General features: G+C 41.5%; 1 protein-coding gene across 1 annotated transcript; it reads right to left on the reverse strand.

Annotated features, from left to right (window-relative positions):
- Positions 1-457: 457 nt before the first annotated feature.
- Positions 458-25,918, reverse strand: vsnl1a (visinin-like 1a). Its single transcript, XM_037981704.1, has 4 exons — positions 25,754-25,918; positions 22,259-22,263; positions 6,471-6,765; positions 458-4,179 (listed from the first exon to the last, which is right to left on the reverse strand). The coding sequence occupies exons 1-4, from the start codon at positions 25,916-25,918 to the stop codon at positions 3,982-3,984; spliced, it is 663 nt and encodes a 220-aa protein (XP_037837632.1). The 3' UTR covers positions 458-3,981.
- Between the last annotated feature and the right edge of the window lie 465 nt (positions 25,919-26,383).

Here is a 26,383-nt window from a genome sequence, read left to right on the forward strand (position 1 = left end):
GATGGACTCCTACCTGACAGGACTGAAGGCTGTAAATAATTCAAAAGGTGCTTCAACAAAGTGTTAGTTTTAGGATGTGCACACCTATACAAGCAGTGCTTTTGCACCATTTTATGTTTTGAATCAACCCCACCACCTCACCATCGTCAAAGGATTTAGGTTTTAGTTAACTTGAACAGGATATATGTCAGTAAAAATGGGGACAGTTTTGAAATGAGTATTTTCAGTAGTCTGTTTGTTTGTATGTGGACAAGATGTTATATATATGTGTGTGTGTATTAACTGTAAAGCAAATTTATTTGCCCGCTGAAGAATGCTAGACATATCTTGAGATGTCAATTTGAGCTCAGAGGAATTAAATTACGAAGATATTCGTGTCCAACAATTATATGATAAATCAGCTTGCCCTACACGTTGCCCTAAGAGGTTGATCAGTCAAGTTATCAGACCAGACAACTGTCCATAGAGTTCCTTTTTATTAGATTAAATCACAACACAGGGAGTAGTGCAGCCATGTCGTCGGAGACACAATACATGCTACAAAAAAATCTTTGTACACGGTTGCCTTTGCTTACATTTGGTATCTTGATAGCGGTAACAGAGTTGTAATTGGAAACATCATCTGGCCAAAGACGTTCATGTAAAGAAGCTCAGGTTACAAATTCTACGGGGGACGATCCACACTGCTGAGGGGATGAGAATGGACTGGTGGGATGGATCTTTATTGCAGCGATGTATATCATGACAGGTCACATCTCTTCGATTGTTTTTTTTTTTTTTTAAATCTGGTAAAACACTGGCGTGATTAACACAGTTTGGAATATATCAAGACCAGGCAATGATGCGGGAGGACAGAAGTGGCTGTTCTAAAGTCATTGTTAGGAGGTACTGGACTTCTCTGGGCTTAGTTTGAATCATTATGTGTACAATGCGGGAAATAGGGGAGGGCTAAAAGTAAAAGTACAAAAAGACAAACACTTGGTGGGTCTGAGAAGGGCAAACTGTCCAACCTATTAAGTAGAGATCTTTACTTACTGAGCTGTCCCCAAACGCCATCCAATGCTCCTCTCATTAACGCCCGCTTCCTTCCACTGAAGACAAAGTTTCACACTGAACCGCCCTGACTTCTGTTTTCTCTTTGAATGCTCCAACACCGAGAAAGCTCCTTCGAACTCAATGTGACGATATGCAACCAGTGGGCTAAAAGGGAAAAACGGGGTCGTGGTTGTAATGCATAAACAAGCTCTTTCATGTACTGATGAAAATTAGAATTTTTATCAGTCTAATTTAATTCCAGCCATTTTGAAGTGGGGTTCTGCGCAAACATAATTAATATTTCACCCGTTGCAGATCGCTGTTTGAACGGCTTCGACGTTCAAGTCTGACCGGACTTGGATTCCTGCCTTCTTAGAATGATGGCAATGTCTTAAACATGTCATGCAAACACTGTTGTTTCAGTCTTTACATTGATGTCACTTTCGCATAGCATAGTTATTTGGGCAGAAATATTATGGTTATTCTTGCCAGAAGTGCTACAGCTAGCTGTAAGAACCTCGGTCACCTTCAGCTCTCATGTAAACTCAGTTGCCCAGTCCTGTTTCCTGCAACTGAAAAGCCATAGGAAGATTTTTAAAATGCCATCCAGGAGGAACCTTTCATTCATGCTTTTATTTCCTGTTTGAACTACTGTAAGTCACTGTACACAGCCAACAGAGTTTATATAAACTACAGGCGGTAACCAGGTTTCTTATTAAGTCCAGTTAACCTCTCTGCACTGGCTCCCAGCTCATTTTAGAATTGTTTGCAGGATTTTATTGAACCCAAAGGGCAGGTCTTCTTCCTAAATATATTACTGACCTTTTAACTCCCTATCCTCCCTATGTTGCAGCTTGAGCTCTTCAGATAAGTGGTAACTGGACTGTGTTTATACATCACCTTTCTAAACAACCAGGGCACTCAAAGTGCTTCACAACACAATCTGTGCCCTCATTTACCCATCATGCAGCTCTGCTACATCTCTACAAAGCTAATCTCAATAAATCATTCTATCGAGTCTAATCAGTACCCGATTCATACACCGATGGCGCACATCGGAGGCAGTGAGGGGTTCAGTGTCTTGCCCAGGGACACTTCGACATGTAACCACTGCCAACATCCAACTCTCTCATTGGAGATCGACTGCTCTAACCACCGGTCTCCCATCCAAGTACCAATCAGGCCCAACCCTTCACAGCTTCAGGGGTCAGACGAGACTGGGTGTGTTCAGGGGGGGTATGGCTATAAGCCAGTGGTTGGTAGATGAGGAACTAACCATCCCCAAATCCTGACTGTGCCTTCTCTGTTAGAGCCCCTGTTCTTTGGACCAACCTCCTGAAGAGATTAAACCGACTGACTCCATTTGCTCCTTTTAAATCCTTCTTAAAAAACCCATTTGTATGAGAGTGCCTTCACTAATCTCTGACTTCTGTTCATTTTAGACTTTGCCTAAACTTTTGTTAATCATATTTATTATTACGGCCTTTATTTTCAGTTCATCCTGTACCATTTCATGGTTATTTTTATTGTCTTACTTCACATTATTATTATTTTGTAATGTCTTTGCTTCATCTTTTTGTAATATTGTGGTTTTGGTTGTTATTTGAATCAACCACTGTGCCGAGGTTTTATCTTTATATTATGTTGCTAAGCACCTAAAGGGTGCAATATAAATAACATTTATTTTTAAACAAATAGCAAAAAAAAGTAAATAAACATGGAAAGTGACGATTATGATGTGTTTACAAAATCTGCTGTAGAATGTTTGAGACTGCAGCAGTTTTAAGATGGTCTTGTAAGTGTTCAGACTAGCCATTAGCTCATCAGTACTGTTGTTCAAAGAGCTACCCACAGCAGGTAAGATATTAAGTCTTCATAACGTCTCCACTAAACCCCATTTCAAAACGGCCAGAACATCGCTTCAGCTTTCAGCAAAACCCCGATTTGAAAGCTTGATCTTGTCGACCTTCAGTTCCGAATTAGCTTCTTTTTTTTTTCTTTAAAAAAAAGGACGCAGCCCTCCACATTCTGCTAATTTGTAACGAGACAGCGTGTGTAAATGCACACCGGGCAGGGATTTCATTCTTAACAACAGACAGCACAGCTAATCTACAAGGAAGCATGCTCCCATAGTTTAAGCAATCAAAAGAAAAAAGGGGTCACAAAAATTACATCTCATAGAACAATATATGTAAGAGGACCTTTTTTTTTTTGTTTTTTTTTTAAATCCCTCCCAGTTTTCCCCAAGAGTCACCGCGTTGCGTTGATAAGGCTTTCTGTCGTCGATCATCGGATGAAAGTTCGATTTTTAAGGCAGAACCTAAAGGCATGCAAATTAACTACAGTAACAGTATTTACGGACAGTGCAAGCATGTTTCAGAGGGAGGCGTCGGACCGGTCCATCTCTTCTAGCGCTAATATTTGAGAGGATGGACGGAGTGTCTTTATTGGAGGCGGGTACATGGTTACAGGAGTTTGGTCGGGTTGACGGTATAATGAAACACACACAGCTAGCGTCGGTAAACTCGGAACAATAAATAGAGTAGCGGCAAATCACTGATGTGCGAGCTTCAGTAGAATGAAACTGAATGGGAAATACTTTGCACACTTCACATTTTGGCAGTTGATTATTAAATAATTTAAATATATAATTATATTTCTGTATTTATATATTACTTGTGCAAGTTGTTCATATGTCGAGGTGTGTGTGTTTGTATGTCGTGTGTGTGTGTGTGTGTTTGTAGTGTGAGTGTGCACCAGCACACTGCTGCATGTCGTGTATAGATGTTTTTATAGCAAATAACATTCTCATGCACACAAGTGTTTCAAACACAAGAAGCAGATCCATTGTAGTCCAAGCATTTTTTTTTTCTGTGGAAATAGCTGCAAACTGAATGGAACATGAAATTCTTTCTGTGCAGTCCGTGGCGGCTGGCGGGGGCGCGCCTATTTCTGGAGGTCGCACTGCAGCAGTAGTACGATGGACGGGTCGCTCTTGGCCGCCTCTTTGAACTCCTCCAGCGAGATCTGGTCGTCGTTGTTCTTATCCATCTTGGAGAAGATCTTGTCCACCCTCTGCTCGGGTGTCAGGCCGTCCTCGTTCATTTTCATCATGATCACTGTGCCGACCATCTTGTAGATTGCCTACGAAAGGAAAAACGATAAAAGGTTTGACTGGTTTCACACAAACGACAAGCAAAGGCAAAGGCAAATTTATTTATATCGCACTTTTTCATGTACAGAACAACTCAAAGTGCTTTACATAATACATTAAATACAAAATAAAATGAAGTAAATCCAACAAATATAAAAAAAATAAACAACTAGTAAATAAGAATAGTAAATAAAACGGCAGATAAGAACAGCGTGGGTCAGTTTTAGGGATGGGCAGCGGCGAATAGAAAAGTCTTCAAATTTGATTTAAAACAGCTAAAAGTGTCAGCAAACCTGCAACTTTCAGGAAGCTTATTCCATATTCGACTAGCATAAAAACTAAAGGCTGCCACTCCATATTTAGTTCTGACCCTGGGAACAGAAAGCAAGCCTGTTCCCAACGACCTAAGGACCAACAGATCAGAAATGTATTTTGGTCCTAAACCATTCAGTGCTTTATATCCCAACAAAAATACTTTAAAATCAATTCTTTGGCAGACGGGTAGCCAGTGCAGAGATCTAAGAACTGGAGTTATATGATCCCTTTTCGTGGTCCTTGTGAGGACTCGAGCAGCAGCATTTTGAATTAACTGCAGCTGCGAGTAACCGAAGCACACTTACGTAAACGTGAACTGTTAAATTTCTCTCAAAAAAAAAGCTCCTATGGAGGTGTCAAACTGCAGCTTTAAAGTTAAAAAACTAAATCGAGAAGGGTTCAAGATGCCTGTGACAACTCTACGACCATTTTGAGACTAAATTCCTCCCACTAGTTTTTCGAACACGTTTAAAATTCAAGTGATGAGGCCGCAAGTCTCTGCAGCTCACGCAAGGAAACTGAGAACCCCTGCGGGGGTTTCGAGACTCCCTCGCAAATATCGTTCACAAACGGGTTTGGTTTCCCCCCCAAATGGGCGTGGCCATTTAAAAATAGAGAAGGGAGTGGCACGTCTTTGCTCCACTCCATCCTGTGAAACACCATGCCTCTGACACAGAAAATATTCCCACACCACCGTGCTGCTGTCACCATGTCCGACTACTGGGATGTTATGAACGAGATTCCTCACGGCAAACCTTGTATTTACAGTAGCACGTAGTTCCTGTCTGATATAAAGAGGCTGGGAGGTTAAAAATTGCACAGATGGTCGTTCCTTCTGCGAGTTCCTCTCATTTGGACAGAGGACCTCAGAGGACACTGGCTTGTTGGTTATCTGTCTCTGTAACTATTAAGCCTGGTTGTGCGTCTCTAAAAATTCTGTTGATAATTTCAGACATTTTCCATTAATGAACGACACAGATGTTTAAATGCTGCAAAAATGATCTTGCGTCTTTTCCTCAACACACACCTGATTTGTAGGAAGGCTTAATATTAACTACGCGTGCCTTTTTAATTCATGTTCCTTATAGTCGTGGTATTTGCAGAAGCTTCTCGTGGACTACGGACAGACACAAGATACGTCAGAGGATAAGGACAAGTCAAACAGAACATTTGAATGTTTAAGATATAAGAATCCAGATGGATGTTTTTTTTTTTTTTCCTAAAAAGTTCAATTCCTATCTCTTTTAAAGTTCACTCTAATAAAACAAATTTTTGCAGCTTAAAAGAAAATAACTTTGCTTTAACATTTTAATTTAATGTATTGTCCAAAATCAGTAGAACTTATTCTTCTTGTCTATTAATCTGATGTCCTTTCATGTGGCAGGATGTTGATAAATGCCATTATTTGTACGTTTTCCTGTGTAAAATCCCTTTAGACACATATTCTTGCTCAAGCACTGAATACACATTTTTATTGTATATTTTAAAAGATTCACCTCTCAGACTAGACTATCTTCCATCGGTCGGGTGTATAAAATGGGCAGATCGCAACGATAACTTGTTTTCTGACCAAATATGATTTAAGAAGAGATGAGAAAAAGATAAGTTAAAGGATGCAGCCACAAACAGAGACAAGGTGCTGCTTATTTCCTCAAGCAGCCCGAGATCTTGTTGCACTTTGTTTGAATATTTATGAATATTTGCAACCTGATTTGTCCCTTCAGGCTCAACCATCTGTGGTATAACCTTTTAGAAAGAGGAACAGCGAGTTAATTAGCAAACAACTTCAGCTGCAGCTAATCTCAGGGTTGGCAAATGTAGCTATAGTGGCTATTAAAAATAAGGGAGGGCTTTTCCCTTTTTTGAATGAGCTAATCGGGAATATTGGTCCAGAGTGTCTGTCAGTTTGCTCAGTAAACAGCTTTTCAGGGGCGTAATCAGAAACGAGTAGTTTTTGCTCTGGTACCTCGATGATCTCCAGCATCTCCACCCGTGTGATCTTGCCGTCCCCGTCCAGGTCGTACATGTTGAAGGCCCAGTTGAGTTTCTGCTCGAAGCTGCCCCGCGACGTGATGGACAGCGCGCAGATGAACTCTCTGAAGTCGATGGTGCCGTCACCGTTCTTGTCGAAGGTCCTGAAGGCGTGCTGGGCAAACTTGGAGGCGTCGCCGTACGGGAAGAACTGGGGGGAAACAGAAAGGCCGATTTGAGTTGGTTTTTTTTGTTTTGTTTTTTTACCAGAACAACACACTGGATGCTTCCTAACACATTGAACTTGATTATGGATTGCTCATTTTTGGAATCCATCATCTACTGTGCATCCTCTACTAAGCACTATAATCCAGTATTGGGTTGAAAATGAAACATCCTGTGTGTTCACGGTCTCAGCTGTCTGTTCCATCAGGTCAGAGGCTAATGCGCTAACTGTGAAAGACCGCTGAGCCGCAGCTCGGCTCATCAGCTCCTGTTAACCCCAAACCATGTAAATCGGAGCACTTCATTATATATAAAACCTTCCACTTGACCTCTCGGGTAAAAACTCCTAAAGCAGATGGATATTCAGAGCCGAGTCAGGTTGGTCTATCAAATGAAAGCTGAGTGTTTCAGCCTTTATCAAGAAATGGAACAAGCAGGAAGAGAAATTTATGTTGCTGAAATTTTAATTAAAAATAAATCACAGAGAAGATGTATGTGACATGCTCTTTAACATAGGGTCGATGGTTTTCATTTTCTCTCCATTAAGGACCAGTTAGTTAAATCAAACCAGCTTGGAAGATATTAGACCTTTTATCATTTAATTTTTTATCTTTCTACAAATCCAGACACCCTGCTTGTTCTGACATTTGAATGACTAAATAATAAGTTGCTGAAGGTATTTAAGTCATTGAAAGCCTGCTGTACCCACATCCCAAATGATCACTTTTTAAAATGAACATGTTAGGTATGTAAAGTATAAAGTTTTTTTTCGTTGGCAGGTCACTGGGGAGTGCTTCATCCCAGCGCCTCTTCAAAAAGGCGCTCTAACACAGCTGAAGATTGACTGCAAAGCCAACAACAAGCAAACAAGATGTGTAGGAATACAAGCACAACACAACTCAGGTTAATCAGGGACAAAATTCTAATGCTGAGGAAAAGCTTTGTCTCGTATCACCTGATGATTCCTGCAACATTATTACTCCTACAGAGGATTGTTTTGTAACAAGACAAGATCTAAAGCCTCTCATTGACTGATTAAAGCCACAACAAACTTCCAACAGTGAAATGTGAGTCTGAAGAACTTTAAATATCTGCGCTGTTTTCTACATGTTTTACTGTAAAGTCTCTCATGACTCTTAGAGTTACCAGATAGTTTAAACACAAAAACATGAAAACTCTGATGGAATAAGACAGGGACCATATGGTACAGACAATAAAGTGAATTAAAGGTGATGTTTAGCCTTCCAAGATATTATACCTAGCTAAGAAGCTAATTAGATACCTAGCTAGCTTGTTATGTATCTGTCTAGTTGTTTATCAAGCTCGTTAGCTTGTGATTGTTTTGAAATAGAACTTTATTTTGTAAAAATGTCTCAGTAAATGAGCTGATTACATGAAAAAGGTCCTCTATATTTCTGAGACAAAACACAGACAGATTTGAAACATTGCAGGACTTCAGTTGCATTTTAGCAGCAAATCAACCAAGAATCTCAATATAGGTAAAGGTGAAAAAACTGAAAAGTTATCTTTGATAAAAAAATATTTGTAGTTTATATATATGTTGTGATATTTAACAACCTAAACTGTAAGATGATGTGTGTCTGTTGGACCTGTTTTCTCAGAAAGCAAATGTTTCAGGAAAATAAGATTATAAAGACCTAAAACTGAATAAAAATATGCAAAAGGAATATTTAATACATGAACAGGTTCTTCTCAGAGCTTCATTACCTTGATATAACTTAATATCACAGAGATAAGTCAATAAACCTTCTTTAACCATCCTGCCACAGGTGTGAAAGCAGCATGAAATCCTCAACATTCAGGATTCCATGGTTTCTATGGTTCCACCTTAAGGTGCATCATTTGGATGAACCTGTGGTGTCTATGGTTCCACCTTAAGGTGCATCATTTGGATGAACCTGTGGTTTCTATGGTTCCACCTTAAGGTGCATCATTTGGATGAATCTGTGGTTTCTATGGTTCCACCTTAAGGTGCATCATTTGGATGATAGTCATTTGAACAGAAACAAAATTCTAATGCTGATGAAAAGCTTTGTCTCATATCACCTGATGATTCCTGCAACATTATTACTTCTACAGAGGATTGTTTTGTAACCGGACAAGATCTAAAGTCTCTCATTGACTGATTAAAGCCACAACAAACTTCCAACAGTGAAATGTGAGTCTGAAGAACTTTAAATATCTGCGCTGTTTTCTACATGTTTTACTGTAAAGTCTCTCATGACTCTTAAAGTTACCAGATAGTTTAAACACAAAAAAGTGAAAACTCTGCAGAAATAAGACAGGGACCATATGGTACAGACAATAAAGTGAATTAAAAGTGATGTTTAGCCTTCTAAGATATTATACCTAGCCAAGAAGCTAATTAGATACCTAGCTAGCTTCTGCACCGTTTTCTATGTTTTCCAGCTCTTTTTGTCTCTACATTAGTAGCAGTAATAAGGACAATGGAATACATAGTTGCTCACCCCATTATGTAGTAATTTACTGTGTATATCTGCCATTAGCAGGTAGAGTGAATTTTCATTTGTCATTGCACCTGACAACTATCAATATTCATAATGAGAGTGATAAACCGTGGGGTTGGAATATAAATGTGAAGATGTGTAAACGCACAAGTAGTTTCAAGTGACAGAAAGTGTGTACAAAACAGATGAAGTTTGAATTTTCAGTGCACTTGGAACAAATCCTCTGAGGTTTATGCAACAAACACGAAGAGATTTGGACTTTTATTTTAGGCACTACAGAACTGTCCTAACTTCTGTTTTTCCCATGTGTGTAGAGGTCTCATTACACAGAGAAAAATGCAAGTATGATGATCCTTAGTAATGATGGCCTGCACAAACCGCCCAGAGTCACAACAGGGGGGTGAGGAGAGATAGAAGTCATCTACTGAGAGACAACTACTGGAAAAAATACAGAAAGAAAACAAAGATAAAAAATAAAATAAAAGGCTCAGAAAGTTCAAATCAGTCCAGTTTTCAAACCTGCTCATCTGCAATAAGATCCCACCCACTGCAGATGGGCAATTTATCCATGAGAATTCTGCTGCGGCAGCAATCAGATCTGACTGCAGTGAGAAGTTAGGAGACACGAAGAAAGAAGTGTGGGGGAGGCGGTGTCAGCTAGCAAAGAGACGGGGAGAGAGAGTCAGGGCCGAGTGCTGAGAGGAAGATGGAGCGACAAACTAAAACGAGCGTGACAGAGAGAGTATTAGAGTGTGGTGGACCTCTGATCCAAGTAACCCGTACGCTCCGGTGAGTCCAAACTAATTTGAACAACGAAGCCCCCCCCCCGGAGACAAGATGCTGCTGAAATGCACGGGACACTTTCTGCCAGAAATGCGCTGCCTCCTGCCTCTACCGCAGTACATCAACTCTCATCCCCTGGAGGAGTGGCGGGGGGGTAATGAAGACAGAGCTGAGGGAGGAGAAGAAAGCCAAATTGAAGGAAAGATGCGGGAGATTTTTCGAAGAAATGGGAGAGAAGCTCAGTAAACTTGAGATTTATGAAAACCTTTGTTATGTAAATAGAAAAAACGCAGCAAGTGTGCCAAAAATATCACAAAACCCTCACTAGATGGCACACCCTCACCGTTTAAGAACCAAAATGACCCAGTCAGGACTTAGAGTGACCATAAACTCTGCTTTACAGCCAAGAATATTAGGTCGTCAACTGTTCCAGAGTCTTCTCCCTCCTCTGATCTGGATTCTATTAGCTTTCATGGCTGTGTTTAATGCGGTTGTTTGGCGTCGGCCATCAAAGGACAGGCTAAATGCCAGACTGCTTCTGTCCACTCAGGGAGGGGCACGGCGAGCAGACACAGGGAGGGGGTGTAGTAATGGCTAATGTCACCATGTTTGTGTGTGTGTAAGAAAGCAGATTCTGTCAAACAGCTGCTCTGCTCTTAACATCCAACCTCCACACACACACACACACACACACACACACACACGCACACACACGCAACCCGAAACATGCAGCTGTTAAATGGAACATTAAAGCCTTCATAATCAGCCCGCAAGCTGGCGCTGGTGCTGATCCAAAGCTGGGAGGCGGAAAGTCAAAGAGTCAAAGAGAAGAAGTGGTAACTGCAGAGAGTGGCTTGGACGCCAAGGCGCAAAGCACTTTAAAAAAGGTCACAAGTTAAACTGCAACTGGCCTCATCAGTTTCAGCCGACGAATAACTCCAGTTTGCTTCTAAAATAACTTCAGTGCTCGGCCGTTTTTTTTTTTGTTTTTTTTTTTATCTACGCCTCATTGCTGCCAGAGCTTCAGTTAAAAGTTAAGCTGGACAGACGCCGCGCAGCTTAAGGGCTTCGAGTGATGAGCGTGTGGGTTTTGATTTAAATGCAATGAGGGCATATTTACTGTGTTTCAGTTTAGGGAACTGCGTTTTCCTGGATTACTGTTATCGAAGAAACCAAAAGAGTTATTCTTGATCCTGACAGAAACAGCATCCACTGGCTAATTCAGGCTCCCTCCCTTCAGCGCCCTCACTGATAAATTTTCAGGGCAACTATCCACCCACTGACATCTTTTCAAGTAGTTTACTGATCGCATACGTACCGTTTTCATCAGTTATGTAAAGGCTGAACTTGCATTTCATCAGCCTAAATGAAAGCAGATTGATCTCCATGACAACTGAGAACAAAATTTAACTCGGAGCTCTGGAAAACAGTAAGACCGTAGATTATTCCCCCAAAAATGGCCCGCTAGGTTAGGGATAGTTCGAATCTTTTTAAGCTCTGCAGATAGATTATCGACAACTAATATCTTACCTGTAGGTAAACTTTGAACAACCTCAGTTTAGAGAAGTAGTTTAAGTTTGACTGGACTGATGAGCTAACACCCAGTCCGAGTGGGACCAAGACAAAAGTGGATCATTGCTGTCTTAAAACAACTCTAGTCTTTAAAACATCACAGCGGTTTATGTGAATACTAGTTTATCAACCTTTACACGTCCATCAGTTTTACATGACACGAGAGAAATAAAAAGGCTCCTTGAAAGAAGTGCCTTCTTGCCATTCCAGTATGATTTATGAAAAGCTCAAGGCTTGAAAGGGGTTACCTGCCACTGTTATGCCTCTGAGCCACCAAACGAGGTAGTTACAGAACCGAAACGATCAATATATGTAAGGGTAAGTCGCCATCGTGGCTCGAGGGTGTGGCGTAGTGATGACAGATGGCTTGTGCAAGCAGCTGGCCATGGGATGGAGAATCAAAGACATCCGACACCTTATTATTGTGGAGTGCTCCATTAACACTTTTGGTCCCGTGATGCAGGCTTCATTTATGAAAAGCTCACCCTGTTCCGACACTTGACTGGTGATTTATGAACAGCCACAGGCAGATTAAAGAAGGACTCATCTTGCAGAGACATTTTGTGACGGGGCAAATATGACATTCATAGCTGAAGTACCCTTGGCTGAGCTGGAGTACTACAGCTAGCTGCTGCTGCCACTATTTGAACTTGCATTTAACTGCACAATTATGACATTTTTCAGACTGGGGTTGTTTTAAGACAACGAGAATCTTGGTTCTGCTCAAACTAATGATTAGCTCGTCAGTCGGGTCAGACTTAAATCTCTTTTACACTGCAATCGTTCAAAATTTCACTGGCTGTGTGTCTAAATCAGGGAAGATAATACCCGTTTTTAACCTTTCCACAGAACCCCAATACACAAGATCTGAACAACTGCTTTAAATGTGAGAAATGAGAAATAGACGATTATTGAGGAAGGAGCAGGTTTTTCTTCTTCCTGCTCCCACTTCACTCATGTAGAGTAACTGTTACAAGTGTTGTATGTTAATGATGAAAATTGTTAAATGAGTGAATAAACTTATTGATTGATTGATTGATTGAACTGGCATCACTTTGTTGAATTTTTAGGGGAAAAAGTGAATATATTCCATTACAAAAAGATCACAAATAAAAAGAGACTGTAAACATCAGTGATTTATAAATAACACCTTTAGGGCTTAATCTCTATTATATTGTACATTTATTTTCTGAATTTAAAGTGGATGTTGTTTATGAGGATTTAATGATGCCACCTGAGCTGCATTAAATGAAGTTCCTGCTTTTTGCAGCAATTCTGTCTGAGAATTTAAGGAGCAAACCTCTACTGAGAAATAATTTAGCACCTTTTAGTAGTTCAGCACTTTTGAGGCAGTTTGTTTTCAGATTGTAAAAGCCGCCTCACACACACACACACACACCTAAATTTATTTAGGGTGCCCTGGAGTGGCCAAAATGCATCTTAACATCAAAATGTCTGCATGATGCAACTACGGAGACTGTTTAGGTACAGTTAAATATTTTAAATCCACTCTAAAAAAATCAAAACCTATCTAAATGGCTTAGATTAATCACTCCTGAGAAAGCCAGCACAAAATAAACCTGTTTAAACTCCAAACTACCCACCCACCACCACCACCACCACCTCAGAGAATGACCTTAAATGTGATCGTCCGTGCACTCGCTGTCCCGTAATGCCTGTTTGGACTGCTGCCACGTCGACGCCACACTCGTTTGAGTCTAAATTTGTCTGCGTCTACATTGTTCCACCATGGGCACAGACACATGCTGAAACCATGAGGGCTCGCGCACAAAAACATAGATAACACACCCTACACACTTCTTCTCTCCTCTCTCTTTCTGAACAAAATGGATGGTTCAATATTATTTTGCCCCATGGATAAAATAGGCCAAATGGAACATGGATTCTCTGCTGTCAATTTGAATTATTACAATAGACTACAATAAGAAACAATGCCATACCACAGAGTATATGTAGCTGTAACCAAATTCCAATAAGCTAATGCAAAGTCTTTGTTTTGGACACTTTAAACTGCTTCTGCAGTTGGCAACAATATGAAGCAGATGTGCTCTTCCTCTTCTCAGCAAACAAGCGCAGGTTGGACTTCAGCTGTGACTTGTTTCTTATGGTCTTCCTAATCCCACTTTGGCACCACAGAGCCGAGTAAATAATGCCTTATGTTTGCTGCATCCCCTCTGCTAATATTGCGAGATGCAGCTGAGCGTGTTTGGAGAAACCCACTCGCAGCAGCTCGGCTCGACCGGATGAGCTGCTCCTGCGTATGGCTGTTTACGTCGCCTCGCCGAAAGCGCTCCACAGACACTGGTGTGTTTTAGTGGAACGCAAGGGCACGATGGGAAGAGAGAGAGGAAAAATGTGCACGATCTGTCGCAGGGGCACGTTTACGGTGGCGTGCGTGTCTGATTGTGCTCTTACGTAAAACCACAATTACATGCCAGGGAGCTACAGGAATGGAGCCAGCGCAAATCTGCAGCAGCTCCTGCTTTCAAGCCTCCGGGGTCTGCACAGATACAACACACACACACACACACACAAATCCCCTTTACTCTGCAAAATAGGTTTTTAATCATCCTCTTGTTCCTTTCAACTGGGTGTCTGTTGATGTGATTAACACCAAAGCTAGACAAGTTAGTCCCTTGTTCTTTAGAATATTTTGATTGCAACCTACATTGTTGTTCTTAAAACATCCATCCATGTTTTTTTACCTATCTGAGGTTGATTTGCAAATGTAGCACGGCCAGGAGGGTAATCCAGACATTCCTCTAGCCAGTGACGCTCTCCAGCTCCTCCTGGGAGATTCCAATGTATTCCCAGTGCAGAGAGGATATATAATGCCTCTCAGAAAGGTCTGGGTCTTCCTCGGGGTCTCCTTCCCAGTGGGACGGTCCTGGGAAACCTCCAGAAGGAGGCAACCAAGAGGCATCCTAATTAGATGCCCGAACCACCTCAGTCCTTTCAGCAGTTCCACTCCGAGCTCCTCTTGGATGATGGAGCTCCCCAAATTATCTCTAAGACTGAGCCTGGCCTCCCTACAGTGGAGGCTTGTTTTTAGCTGCTTGTATGTGGGAGTTCGTCCTTTTGGTTATGATCCACACCTCATGACCGTGGGTGAGAGTTGGAACCAGTAAATCCTAAATTTCATCTTTTCGCTCAGCTCCTTCGCCACAACAGACCAGAGCGACGCCCTCATTGCTGGAGACCAAACCCCAATGTTTTGCTCCATCCTGGCATCACTCATGAACAAGACTCTCTGACACTTAAACTTCCCTGCTTCAGGCGAAGACTCACTCTCTACCCAACGTCTAAAGGTTGTTGTTAAGATATTTCTGATACGAAGAATAACAAACCAACACTGACTTTTGATTTAAATATCTTAATGGTTTATTCACATAACAAATTTTATTGGTAGTGAAATAGTCGATCATTTACAAGCTGGATATAAACTGCCTGCTAATGCATGAAGGAGGACTAAGTGCAGTACAGGGTAATCATTTTTCCCTCATTAATACCAGCTTCACTGTTGGGTATGGCGAGACCAATCTTCTGTTGACATCAGCTGACCTTCCTCTGTGAAACAAGCAGAGTTTGGCCTCTCTGAAAGCACCAGTTGCTCCTTCGGCTGTGTGTCTGACAAAGCTGCTCAAGCAGTGTTTGATGTTTTATTAAATCACACTTGCTGTTACCATGGTAATGACGGGAGCTGCCAAATCAAGCAGGGCTGCAGCGTTAAGCATTTAGAAACTGATGAGGATGAACAGGTTTCCTACTAGTGACAAGTTAATGCTGATAATTGGAGAAAAAAAAATACAGCACAAGACAAAGATCTAGAGCAGGGGTCTCCAACCCTGGTCCTCGAGGGCCACTATCCTGCATGTTTTCCTTGTTTCCCTGCTACAACACACCTGATTCAGTGGTTAAATCACCTCTTCATGTTCTGCAGAAGCCTGTTAATCACCCATTGATTCAAATCAGGTGTGTTGGAGCAGAGAAACAAGAAAAACATGCAGGATAGTGGCCCTCGAGGACCAGGATTGGAGACCACTGATCTAGAGTCTTCAGCTAGTTTCAGTGGCCAAAGATCGGACCGTTAAAGACTCTGCTTCAGACCACCCAAAGTATTAAGGGGTTGTGACTAGAAATATAATGAATACAAGGAGCCATGATTAACTTCCTTCAAAAAGGTGTCTGATTCACCCATAGAAACAAGGCCATTTAGAACTCCTTCACATTAAAATGAGACCACTGAAGAGGTTCAGTCTTTCGATGAAGACGTCCTCCTGACGTCCAAGAGGGTGGACTTTTGACTCACTGGAGATGGCACAACTCCTGAGTGACTTAGGAACTTAGTTTGATAAAAACGCCCTAAACAAAGGTCAAAGATATCTATCCTTAGCTACAGTTCTGCTTTAAATCACACATTCTTTGTTTATATTCATGCACGTAGTAAATACAGCATCAGTCTTGAAGGGTTTAGCTAAAAAGGGCTTTTACAAGAAGATGGCACTTGAAAAAGGTAAATTACTAAGGGTATCCTGAGACAATCACAAGTATCTGTTTGAGGTCCTGATCAAGGCATTTTTCATGGATTGGTATTGAAATACACATTCCACTCCTGATCTCTGTTGTGGACCTACTGTCTGTGGGTTTTTTTTTTTACTCCAACTGTGTCGTAATACAGCAGCTGTAAAACGTTGTGATGCAACGTGCCAAAATCTCTGTGGTATGGAAGTATTTTAAAATACAAAATGAGAGAAGTGTAGTAGCTACTTGCAACGTTTAAAATTTAGGTATTTCTCGTGGCAGTGGTGACAGAGGAACATTCAAGAACACCAATTTATTTAGACATTTAAAATCCAAACACTCGGCTGGGTACATCAAGTCCGACACGGCTAAGCAACACACTCCAGAGGAAACTTTAAAGAGAAGAAAAAAGTTTCCATGGGATTGCAATAAGACAAAGAGCAACCCATTGCTGTGGAGAAGGAAATAGGTTTTCGTTGCCTTTTGTAGCTGTTGGAGCCACAGTATGTCCTTGATAAAATACAAAAACCACTTAAAGACAGGTTTTCTTTACTGCAGTGTAGTCATACTGCGGTGATGAGCCCACGATTGTGGCTTTGGACCAAGGGGAAGGGAGGTTGCCTTCTAATTGGATTGATCCCCAACCCCTGAAAACCTCCCACTGTGATGTTTATCACTTCATGAGAACATAAAAGTGCTTTGCAGAACCTGGACAAGCTAATATATAAGTGTGGACTATTGATTTTATTAACTTCAATGTACTTATGGTCTGTAAACTGCAAATCTGTAAAAGACAATGAGGAAGGCCAAAGAGGAGATATCTGGATGCAGTTAGAGAGGACATGGGGGTAGTTGGAGTGAGGACAGAGGACGCAGAAGACAGAGTTAGATGGAGGAGGATGACTCGCTGTGGCGAACGACATGAAATAAAGAGGAAGAATCTGCAAATCTACGCTGCAAAAAAAGCCCAACGACATTGAAGCATCGCAGTGAAACTCGCTATTGGCTAATATTCAATCTTAAATAACTCGAGTAAGTATCCAGGACAAAAAAACTTGATCAGGACCTGAACCCTGCAAATCACACACTAGTACTGTTTCTGACACCACATGGTCAACAAACATTGACCAAAAATGACATTTAACTTGTTCTGAATGCCTGTTGAGACGCAGGATTCGGCCTAAACCCCTGATTCCCCAAAAGCTCATTTGGGTTTAGTGATTTAGGAGGGATCTGGCCCAAACCCATCTCTGACCCTGGCTATCTGTGGTTACAAAACATCCATCTGGCAGCAGTTAGTGCCGCGTGGGGAGTGAAAATGAGAGCTCGACAGCAGGTGGCACTATTGTGTTTACAAGCACATTTCAGATATAAGGGGAGGCTGATGAAAGCAGTTATTGGCACACGGGAGAGGCTTTCATGAGAGGTTAGTGCATCAAACTCACACAGGGGAAAATTTCTGATCAATAATCCAGATCAAAGCCGCCAATTCTGGTCCTGAAATTCTTGTGGGTTTAAAAATAGAAAGGATGTAACAGCATACCTGCTACCCTCCAACCTGTGCCTGTTTTTATTCCCCCTCGTTTCCGACTCTGATCTAAATCAGAAACCGAGAAGCAGCCAAGGACGTCAGGAGGCAGAGAGTGATTCACGGCTGGCTGTCAGGTTTGGCAGGTGGAACCTGAGGGCTACCCTCGACTCGGGTGACGCAAATCAAAACGGGGCAGAACAACAGTGGAAGACCTGCTCGCTTATCTTTCCTCGCCAGCGGTGTGTCCATAATGGCTCCTCTTTTAAGTACTTGGCAGATAAAGCTGCAGCAGCTTGTGTAGTTTGAAGCTGCCTTCAAAAAAATAATAAATAAATAAATAAAAATAGCTTTGAGCACCTTCGGCTCAGTCAGGGCCAAAACACAGCGGTAGAGCGGAAGGGAAGAAAAGAGAAAAAAGAAAGAGCCAAGGGCGGAGAGGTAAGAGTGAGACATACGAGTGCGAGGAAAGGGAAAATACCACTCAACAAAACATAACCTCCTTTCAGTTTTCTCGGGGTGACGACATCACGGTTCATCACTCACATTGTGTCTTCATCTCACCTGACTCATCAAACCTCTTTGGCTCTTTCCTCCCGTAGCATAAATTCATTATTCATGACTGCTCCGTAATGTCTGCATCTGTGAGAGAGCTTCCGTCTCTGAATGCAAATGTTTGTGAGTTTGTATTCTCTGCCGCCACCACATTGTACTCCATCTTACTCAGAAGGAGCGAAAACTCCTGCAAGACCAATTGAAACGCCTTAAATTCAAGCACCGCGACGTGGAGAAGCTATTTTAGGAGCGACTACACTACACGTGTTGTACCGTTGTCAGGCGATTGCTTTAAACAATTAGCGTTGCTTCGACTTCATTGTGTTTTAACAGGTTCTGTCGAGGTGAGCAGCGGCAGCCTTTCTTTTTTTCTTTCTGTTGTTCTGACTCTTACAGGATGAGACACTTTGCCGGCTCCCTGGTGACCGAGTTTGCCTGAGGTATACTGCGTCTGTTTGGCACAAAGCGTTCGCTAAAGCTGGACTCGTACTTTGCGAGAACTGAAGAAACTGGCTCTTGGTCACGTGGACATTTCATACTCTATGAGAGACTGTGGCGCAGGGCAGAGCTCCTCCCCGATCTCTCAACTCTCCTTTCCCTGTACAGACTTTTGCTTCTTTTACCACGACCAGACGGTAAACATTGTTTGGCATTTCCAAATTTGTCACGAAAAGATCGTCACCGTTTCCGACAGACGTGCACAATAACAAGCGAATGCAGGGAGCGTAGTTCCTCCCGACCAGCACAGCCAGAGAGCCGCCCGTGTCTCCACACTGTCTCCTCCGTGGACAAATACCTGTCCTTTCTCTGTCCACGAGTTCTTCTCTATTCGACTATCTTTATAAGTTTTGCTGGAACAGTTGTAATGGACAGCTGTATTGTCTAACAGCTTCGGCCAGCTGCTCTTCAACAGAGCAGTCGAAGCAAAATAGCAGCATCGCTGTTCACCTCCTTTTCCGCATAAACACGCCCACAACAAAGTTCTGACCAATCCCACAATAGTTGACGCAAAAGGCCTTCCTGGACCTTGTGCACAGAACTAAATCCAGAAACCAAAAGAGAGTCAGGATATAGTTTATGCCTGCATTTCTTACATTTTTAAGTATTTGGTAGCTAAATTTTCTTTGGGACTGAGACTCCATGCTGCATGTTTTTACCAGGACGTGTATGAGGACAGCAGGACAGTGGTGAAGTGTGCGGTAGGAGTGGCTTTTCACAGCGTTGACTTTGGTTGTTTTGGAATGAAAGCTGAAATTTTAAAATCCCAGTTGCCGTCTGGAGCAATTTGGAACTCAGTTTCCCTCATTCGTTGTGCTTTTGACATCTACTGTTGTCTTTTTTCTTTTTACTAGTTCAATGTTTTGACAGACTTTAAGTGAAAGTTCAAATCTGGCCGAAAGAGCATCACTGCAGTATAAATTTAAACTAATTGATACATTTTATACTGCACTCACTTCTGGGATGGCTGGTTTCTTTTAATCTGATTACAGTAAAATAAGCATCAAAAGGTGTCTGACAAAAAATACTCCACCACACGCACTTACTGGGTCTTTGGAGATTACTTTGTATGAGTCTACTGGATCTTTGTGAAGGAATACACTTGTAATTGTGCAGTGAAATTGGCTGGAATCACATCATCTGTTGTATTTACCTTTGTTTACTGTGACACTGTCAGGCAACAGTCCGACTAATTAGGAAAAATAGAATCACGTCCTCTCTAGTTATGAAAGTTTTTCAGTTTAATTAATGTCAACGTGTTGCTGGAAACCCTGAAACAACCCGTGTAAGCCAACAGCGCAAATAATGTTTGAGACATTTTGACATCTCTTTTATTATTTTAATTTTGACGGAATGTAAAAATAAAACATACAAAATGCAAAAATGTTATTACTTTTGCTTTCTGTTCTTTTTTTTTTGTTTTTTTCTTAATTGAACTGACGAACCAGTGCACATCTGCCCAACCGTAGGAAGGATACAAGATGTAAAAATACCCCCCGGCCCCAGATAAATTAATGGATATTGGCAGGAATGCCATAAGGGATGAAGAATGAGAGTGACGAGGTTCTGGATTGGACTGTAATGAGATGAATCTGGCCGAATCAAACGATATGTGACTGGATCAGGATTGGACCTGTCTTCACTGTAGGCCATATGAACAACATGAAATGAAATGAAATGAAATGAAATGAAATGAAATAGGATGAGACGAACAAGAGTGATGATGAGGAATTGTAATGAGGGATGAGAAGGAAATGGATGAAAAGGGGTAGGGATTAGGAATGAGGAGGAAGAGTGGGGTCAGAAAGACAAATGAGAAAATGAATGGGAAAAGAAAAGAGGGAAAGGAAGTACAGATAAAGGGAAGGGAGGGTGTTGAGAGAACAAGACAAACTGAGCTGAAAAGATGAGCTGATCTGCCAGCTGATTAGAGGTGTGGCCCCTGTCTTTAACCTAAGTTAACCGCCACATTGCACACCAAAGGTTTTACACAAAGATTTCTGAGGTCTTGGAAATTTGCAAGGTCTTGCAAAGCCTGTTAGCACTCAGAGTATCTGTTAGGGATGACTCTCAGCTACAACCACACCAAAATTTATCTCAATATCTGTAAAACTGTCTGCATTATAACCATTTTAATGTTAGCTTAGGCTGATTAGGTGTGGGAGCCATCTTGAATCATGTTTACTCCAAAGGTTAATCGGTAGTAGACCAACGTCCAATGATTACTTTCTGAAAGTTTCATTAAAATTCATCAAGTGATTCATGAGACAGACAGAGTCGACTTCAAAGGTTAATGCTACAGTTTTTTTTTAAAATCCAACACTATCTGTTAGCGCTCAGAGTATATGTTGGGGATGACTCTCAGCTGCTATCAAACCAAATTTTAGCTCAATATCTATAAAACTTACTGAATTAGACTTGTAGTTTATGTTTGCTATGGTTGATTAGCTGTAGCAGCCATCTTGAAATGAGTTATTATTCACAGCAGTAATAAAAATACAAAACAAATGCACCGAACGGAAGAGTAAAAATAAAAAAAACACTAGAAGAGTCAAACCAAGGACAAAGAAAACCACAATCTTAAGGAAAGTAATAAGGTGGCTTTAACTCATGTTAACTCCTCAAATGTTGCTCCTGCTGCCACCACGCTCCAAAACAAGATCAAGATCCAAACGCTGCATCATGAAGCCGATGACTTGATTCACCGTTCAGCTCTGACAGAGGATGTGCTGATGCTTATATAAGGCTGCTCAGTGGATCCCGAACTCTGACTCTGCACCTAAAAGCACTTCGCCCTCTCTGTTTTTATGCCCCCACAGATGACGTTAGACTCACCACGGTTTGCCGAATAATTCAAGTGAGCTGTCACGTTCCGGCGGGCGACATCGTAAAGGGGTCAGGGAGCAGATGACAGGTTGAACAACAATCATTTTTATCACCTGCTGCTAAAAGGTGACAGGTTTAGCAATATGAACCAGTGGACAGATTGGAAGGAAACATTTGGAAAGTAATCATTCGGTGCACCATCAACAACTGGTTTACCTTCTGAAGATGGCTGCCACATACAGTATAATCAAACTTCAGAAAACACACACATCGCATTAACCTGACCGATGTCAAACTAATATTTGATGTGGTATGAGCTGAGAGTCATTCCCAACTCACAGTTCAAGCATGGTCAGATCGCACGAGGTCTTTTAAAACTGTGAGGTTTTGATTTTGCATTTTCAAGATGTGACCAAAACAGCTAAACTCTGTCATGTCTCATCACAAGACGGAGCTTAGTCTTAAAACTCTGGCGTGAAAGGTGGCGAGAGACATGCATTCCTTCAAGAATGCTAGGGTTAGGGTTTGCTTTATAAAGATACTTGTAGATCCGACAGTCCAGATCTACAAGTATAGAGCCAAACTGTCAGACAAACATGCGACTGAAGCTAGTTTACTGCTGGTAAAAGTCTTTGACCAATGATATTTGTTACCTAGTCAAATTACATTGTAAAGCACGTATACTGGAGTTAGAGAGCGTCTCACCGCTCGGCTCGCCAAATTGAAGACGGGGAACTGAAAAATGCCTGTCTCTAGGCGACTTACTTTCCCTAAAACCACAACGGAGACCGTATAGCTGAAGCCCGGCAACAGGATGGAAGCTCAACCTGACGATTTATTATCTACTGACACATGGGCTAATGTTGTAAAGGCAGAGCAAAAGAATAAGTGGTTGAAGATGCAGCGTTTTGGTCAAAGACTTCATCTGACCGTAGGTGAGTGCCATATTGAATCAGATGATTTGAAATAAGGAAAAAAAAAAAAAAACGCCAGGCATAATCCATCCATCCATCCATCCATTTTCTTTACCCGCTTCTCCTTTCTGGGTCACAAGGAGCTGGTGTCTACCTCCAGCAGTCACTGCGAGAAGCACGGGACACCCTGGACAGGTCAAAAGTCTACTAGTTTTGGTCTACATCACCCAGTCCTAGCTCAAGTTTAATTTTTTTTTACAAATTCAACCATCTATCCATCAGTGGCTGTTGTATTGTTTTGTTTCTGTATGACATTTTGCCTCTCTGGTAGCCTTTAAGTGTTCACAATCCCCATTTTCTGTTCAGGAATACTAAACACTAGTTATCTGTGTGAAAAGTACAGTTTGCTAACTCAGCTTTCTAAACATTTCTAACTCCTCACTCAGATCCAGACGAGTCAACAAATGAATCCAAGGTTAATCTTCATCATTTGTCTGCCTCGGCCCTTATTTGAAATCCTCAGACAGGAATGGAGGCAGAATTGTTTCTATATTTGTGCGCGGTGCAACTTTACAAATGAATTTTTTTGCTCGTTTTTACGAGTCAACACGAAGTATTGAGTTTCATGCCTTTCAGGACAACTGGGTGCAGCTTTCAGCTCTGTATTTGTGTGTGTGTGTGTGTAGTGGCAACGAAGGAGAATGGCATCAGAGCTTCTGAGATGACAGAAGTTATTTTTAGAGTGGCAGCCACAAAGCCTACTTGGACACAGAGGAAAAGGGGTGAAGGAGGGAGAGACGGAAGCAAGAGAGACAGAATATTAAAAAGGGACAAAAAAACACTTAGAGGAAAAGATGATGTCATAATGTTTTTAATGAATAGCTTCGGAAAGCTCAATTTGTATATCGTCTTGCAGAGCTTTGTTATTTTTTTTAGATGGCTCTGAACTGATTTGATCAGACATGCATCTTGTGGTAAAGCCCAGTTTGTGATTCTGGTTTGATTGTGATTTTGAAACACAAAATAAAACCATGAAGCCAAACATGAAGCAAGAACAGCTCAACAAAAGAGTTAACTGTTCATCCATGCAGATACAGTGGGTTGGAAAAGTATTAACTGGAGTTAAGACGGTGAAACCTGCTTAGGAAGTGAGTCCGCTTGGACCGTATTGATGAGCTAATGAAGGCCTATCCAAGCAAACCTACTTCCAAACCGGACTTTGCTGCCTCAAAACAACTCCAGTCTTCCAAATTTCAAGGTAATTCATGCAGATGCCACAATTTCAGTCTTTCAAGTCCAAGAATTTCCCATGACATGATCATTTCAGCAGTTGAGTCACAAAGTGCCTTAATTTTGTCTCCATTTGATCACAATTTATTCTCTCTTTGTCTCTAATCTGTCACAATCTGGCTTCAAACTTTGCCAAACCCTCATAAAATCTAGTACCGACAAATTGTGAATGGCATGTGCAAGAGTGCTTCCGAAATACCTCGAAACCTTTAGGAGGGTTCTACTTTAGTTTTGTGAATATTCATGCAAAATTTTGGCCAAAGTTTCATTGGGATATCGTGCAAACCTGTTGTTCAGTGTCATCCAAAGTAAACCTTTTTTTTATTTTCTCACAATTTTATGTGTCCAAGTGGTCACCAGCCCAGTGAGATACTACTTACTAACATTTCTTACACTTTCCGACACACGGAAATTAAATTAAAGAGGAGTGAAAATTTGCTGACATGAGAGCTAGGCCCTGTGATTTATGGAAGGAAGCCTAGCAAACAATTCAAGACGAGCTCCTTTACAAATGCCATTTGCGGTTTGTTGCCAACAGCCAAAACCCAGTGAGATACTGGCTTTAAAGCATGCTGCCGTCACTATTTTCACTTGCAAAAAAAAAAAAAAACATCAATAACTGTGTATTGCAAAATTTAAAGAGGTGTAAATGTTTATGAAGTTCATAGAAAGCTATGGCATTTTGAAGGGGCTTTAAAATGATAGCAATCCACCGACAGCTGTCTGAATGAAACATGATTTCTCCAAACAGGTCATTCAACAAGCTATCCACAACAGGTAGGATAATGATGACTTTTCCACAGCAGTCCCCTTTAAGCTGTTCAAACTATCCATTTAAAGTAAAACTAGTAGCTCACTGGGACTGATAATGAATAGTTGGAGACACCAAATTGCAAGAAAATACGCAAATTTTCTTTTGGCTTCTACTTGACTTAAGACATGTCTGCATATGTAGGCTCGTAACTGAGAATAAATTGCAACGTTTGCACAACAGTCCTGCAAATGAAGTGCAAATTTATTTTGTCTCAAATTTAGTCAGAAAGTGTCTAAATCATGTCTCAATTTGGTCCTTTTTTGTCTCTAACTAGTCAGAATTTGGTTTCATAGTTCGCCATACACTCCAAAAGTTGTCTTTCAAGTTTTGCACTTTTTGACTCACAGAAACTTAATTGGGAAGTGTTTGAGACAAGCCCCAGACACCCCAGGATTGTTTTTTTTTTTTTTTCTGAATTCCCTGAATATGTTCGAAATTCCAGTGACCCAAGACCGAGGTCCTGCAGTTCACGTGAGGAAACTGAAACCTAACCCTCGCAAATGTTTTGAGACATTTTGGAAACTTCCTTGTGAATGTCGTTTGCAGTTTGTTCCCCGAAAGTCACAACCAGGTGACAAACTGGCATAAGCCGAGTTAGTGTCTGGTTTGTTTTGAGAGAAACGTGACAACTCACTGCAGCTTTAAACTGGAGGGGCGATGTGTCGTTTTTAGCTATAAACTGCTTCTTTTGACACAAATCTATAGCGAATATGAAAACTTTCAGCTTAAATCCTAACCACTAAACCTTTGGGTTGTGAAAATACGAAGCAAACAAACATACACAGCAGACCACTCGGTGCCACGTGAGGCTGGTTGCACTAATATCCTATCACTCATGCCTCGTTTGTTTAGGCGAAGCGCTCTTTTCTTTTGCGCGCATATTCCATTAGTGACATGCAGCACATCAGCATGCCAAAAACGTTCCCGTCAATATCTGTGCAGCTGCTAATGTGGGACATATAGCCAGTGTGCTTAAGATTCCTATTTCCGTAAAAACAAGCTGTCACCTGAGGGCCAACTCCACCATGTGGCGCATCTGTCTAAATAATGCACAAAGAGTTTCCAAATAAGTCCTCCTGGAAAAAGGCGAGCCTTCGTCGTTAATGTTCCTTGTCAATCCGATGCTGCATCTCTATTGTTTCTGTCTGTCATTTGTCTCCTGTGATTAGGCGCCATATGTTTCCACACAGAGACGTGGCTGTTGGCCAGATGATGTCAGTGTCCCTCTGTCGCTCCATTTACCTTGCCGTCACTCTGCTCTGTGATCTGTCTGTCGAGGGGGGCCTCGGGGAGCCTCCCAGTTGGTGGTGGGCACACAGAAATGTAGGCGTGCGCACTCACACCACACCCGTCAACAGCGAAAAGCCCCGAGGCGATGTAAGCGAAATGCAACAGAGCGGAATCCATCCGTATCTCTACATTCAGGTCAGCGTCTGTGTTTGACTGTGGGCCAGGCTCACAACAATACTTTCAATCTACGGCAAGGACTTCGAGTATTACTTTCAGAGCGGAAAGGAGGAACATCAATCCCACACAGTAAACACTTTTAGCCTCTGAACGCCACAATAACAGGTTTATAATAAGGTAAAAATGCAAACCTTTACGTGAAGCGACAGCTCAGTCAATCTGAAGTGGAAAAGCTGAGCACTATTATTATCTTACCTGTTGTGGATAGCTCTTTAAACAACCTCAGTTTGAAGTCCATCAGGACTAACGAGCTAAAGGGTAGTCAGAACGAAGCAAAGACTGAAAGGGATCGTCGTAAAACAACTATTATCTACAACATTTCGAATCAGGTTTGAGCAAAATGCTACTTTATAAACTATTACACAGGCGTCCTACATTTTTTATTTTCAAATGTCACACTATCCC

The sequence above is a fragment of the Kryptolebias marmoratus genome, linkage group LG19 (assembly GCF_001649575.2).
Source record: "Kryptolebias marmoratus isolate JLee-2015 linkage group LG19, ASM164957v2, whole genome shotgun sequence".
NCBI classification, from domain to species: domain Eukaryota; kingdom Metazoa; phylum Chordata; class Actinopteri; order Cyprinodontiformes; family Rivulidae; genus Kryptolebias; species Kryptolebias marmoratus.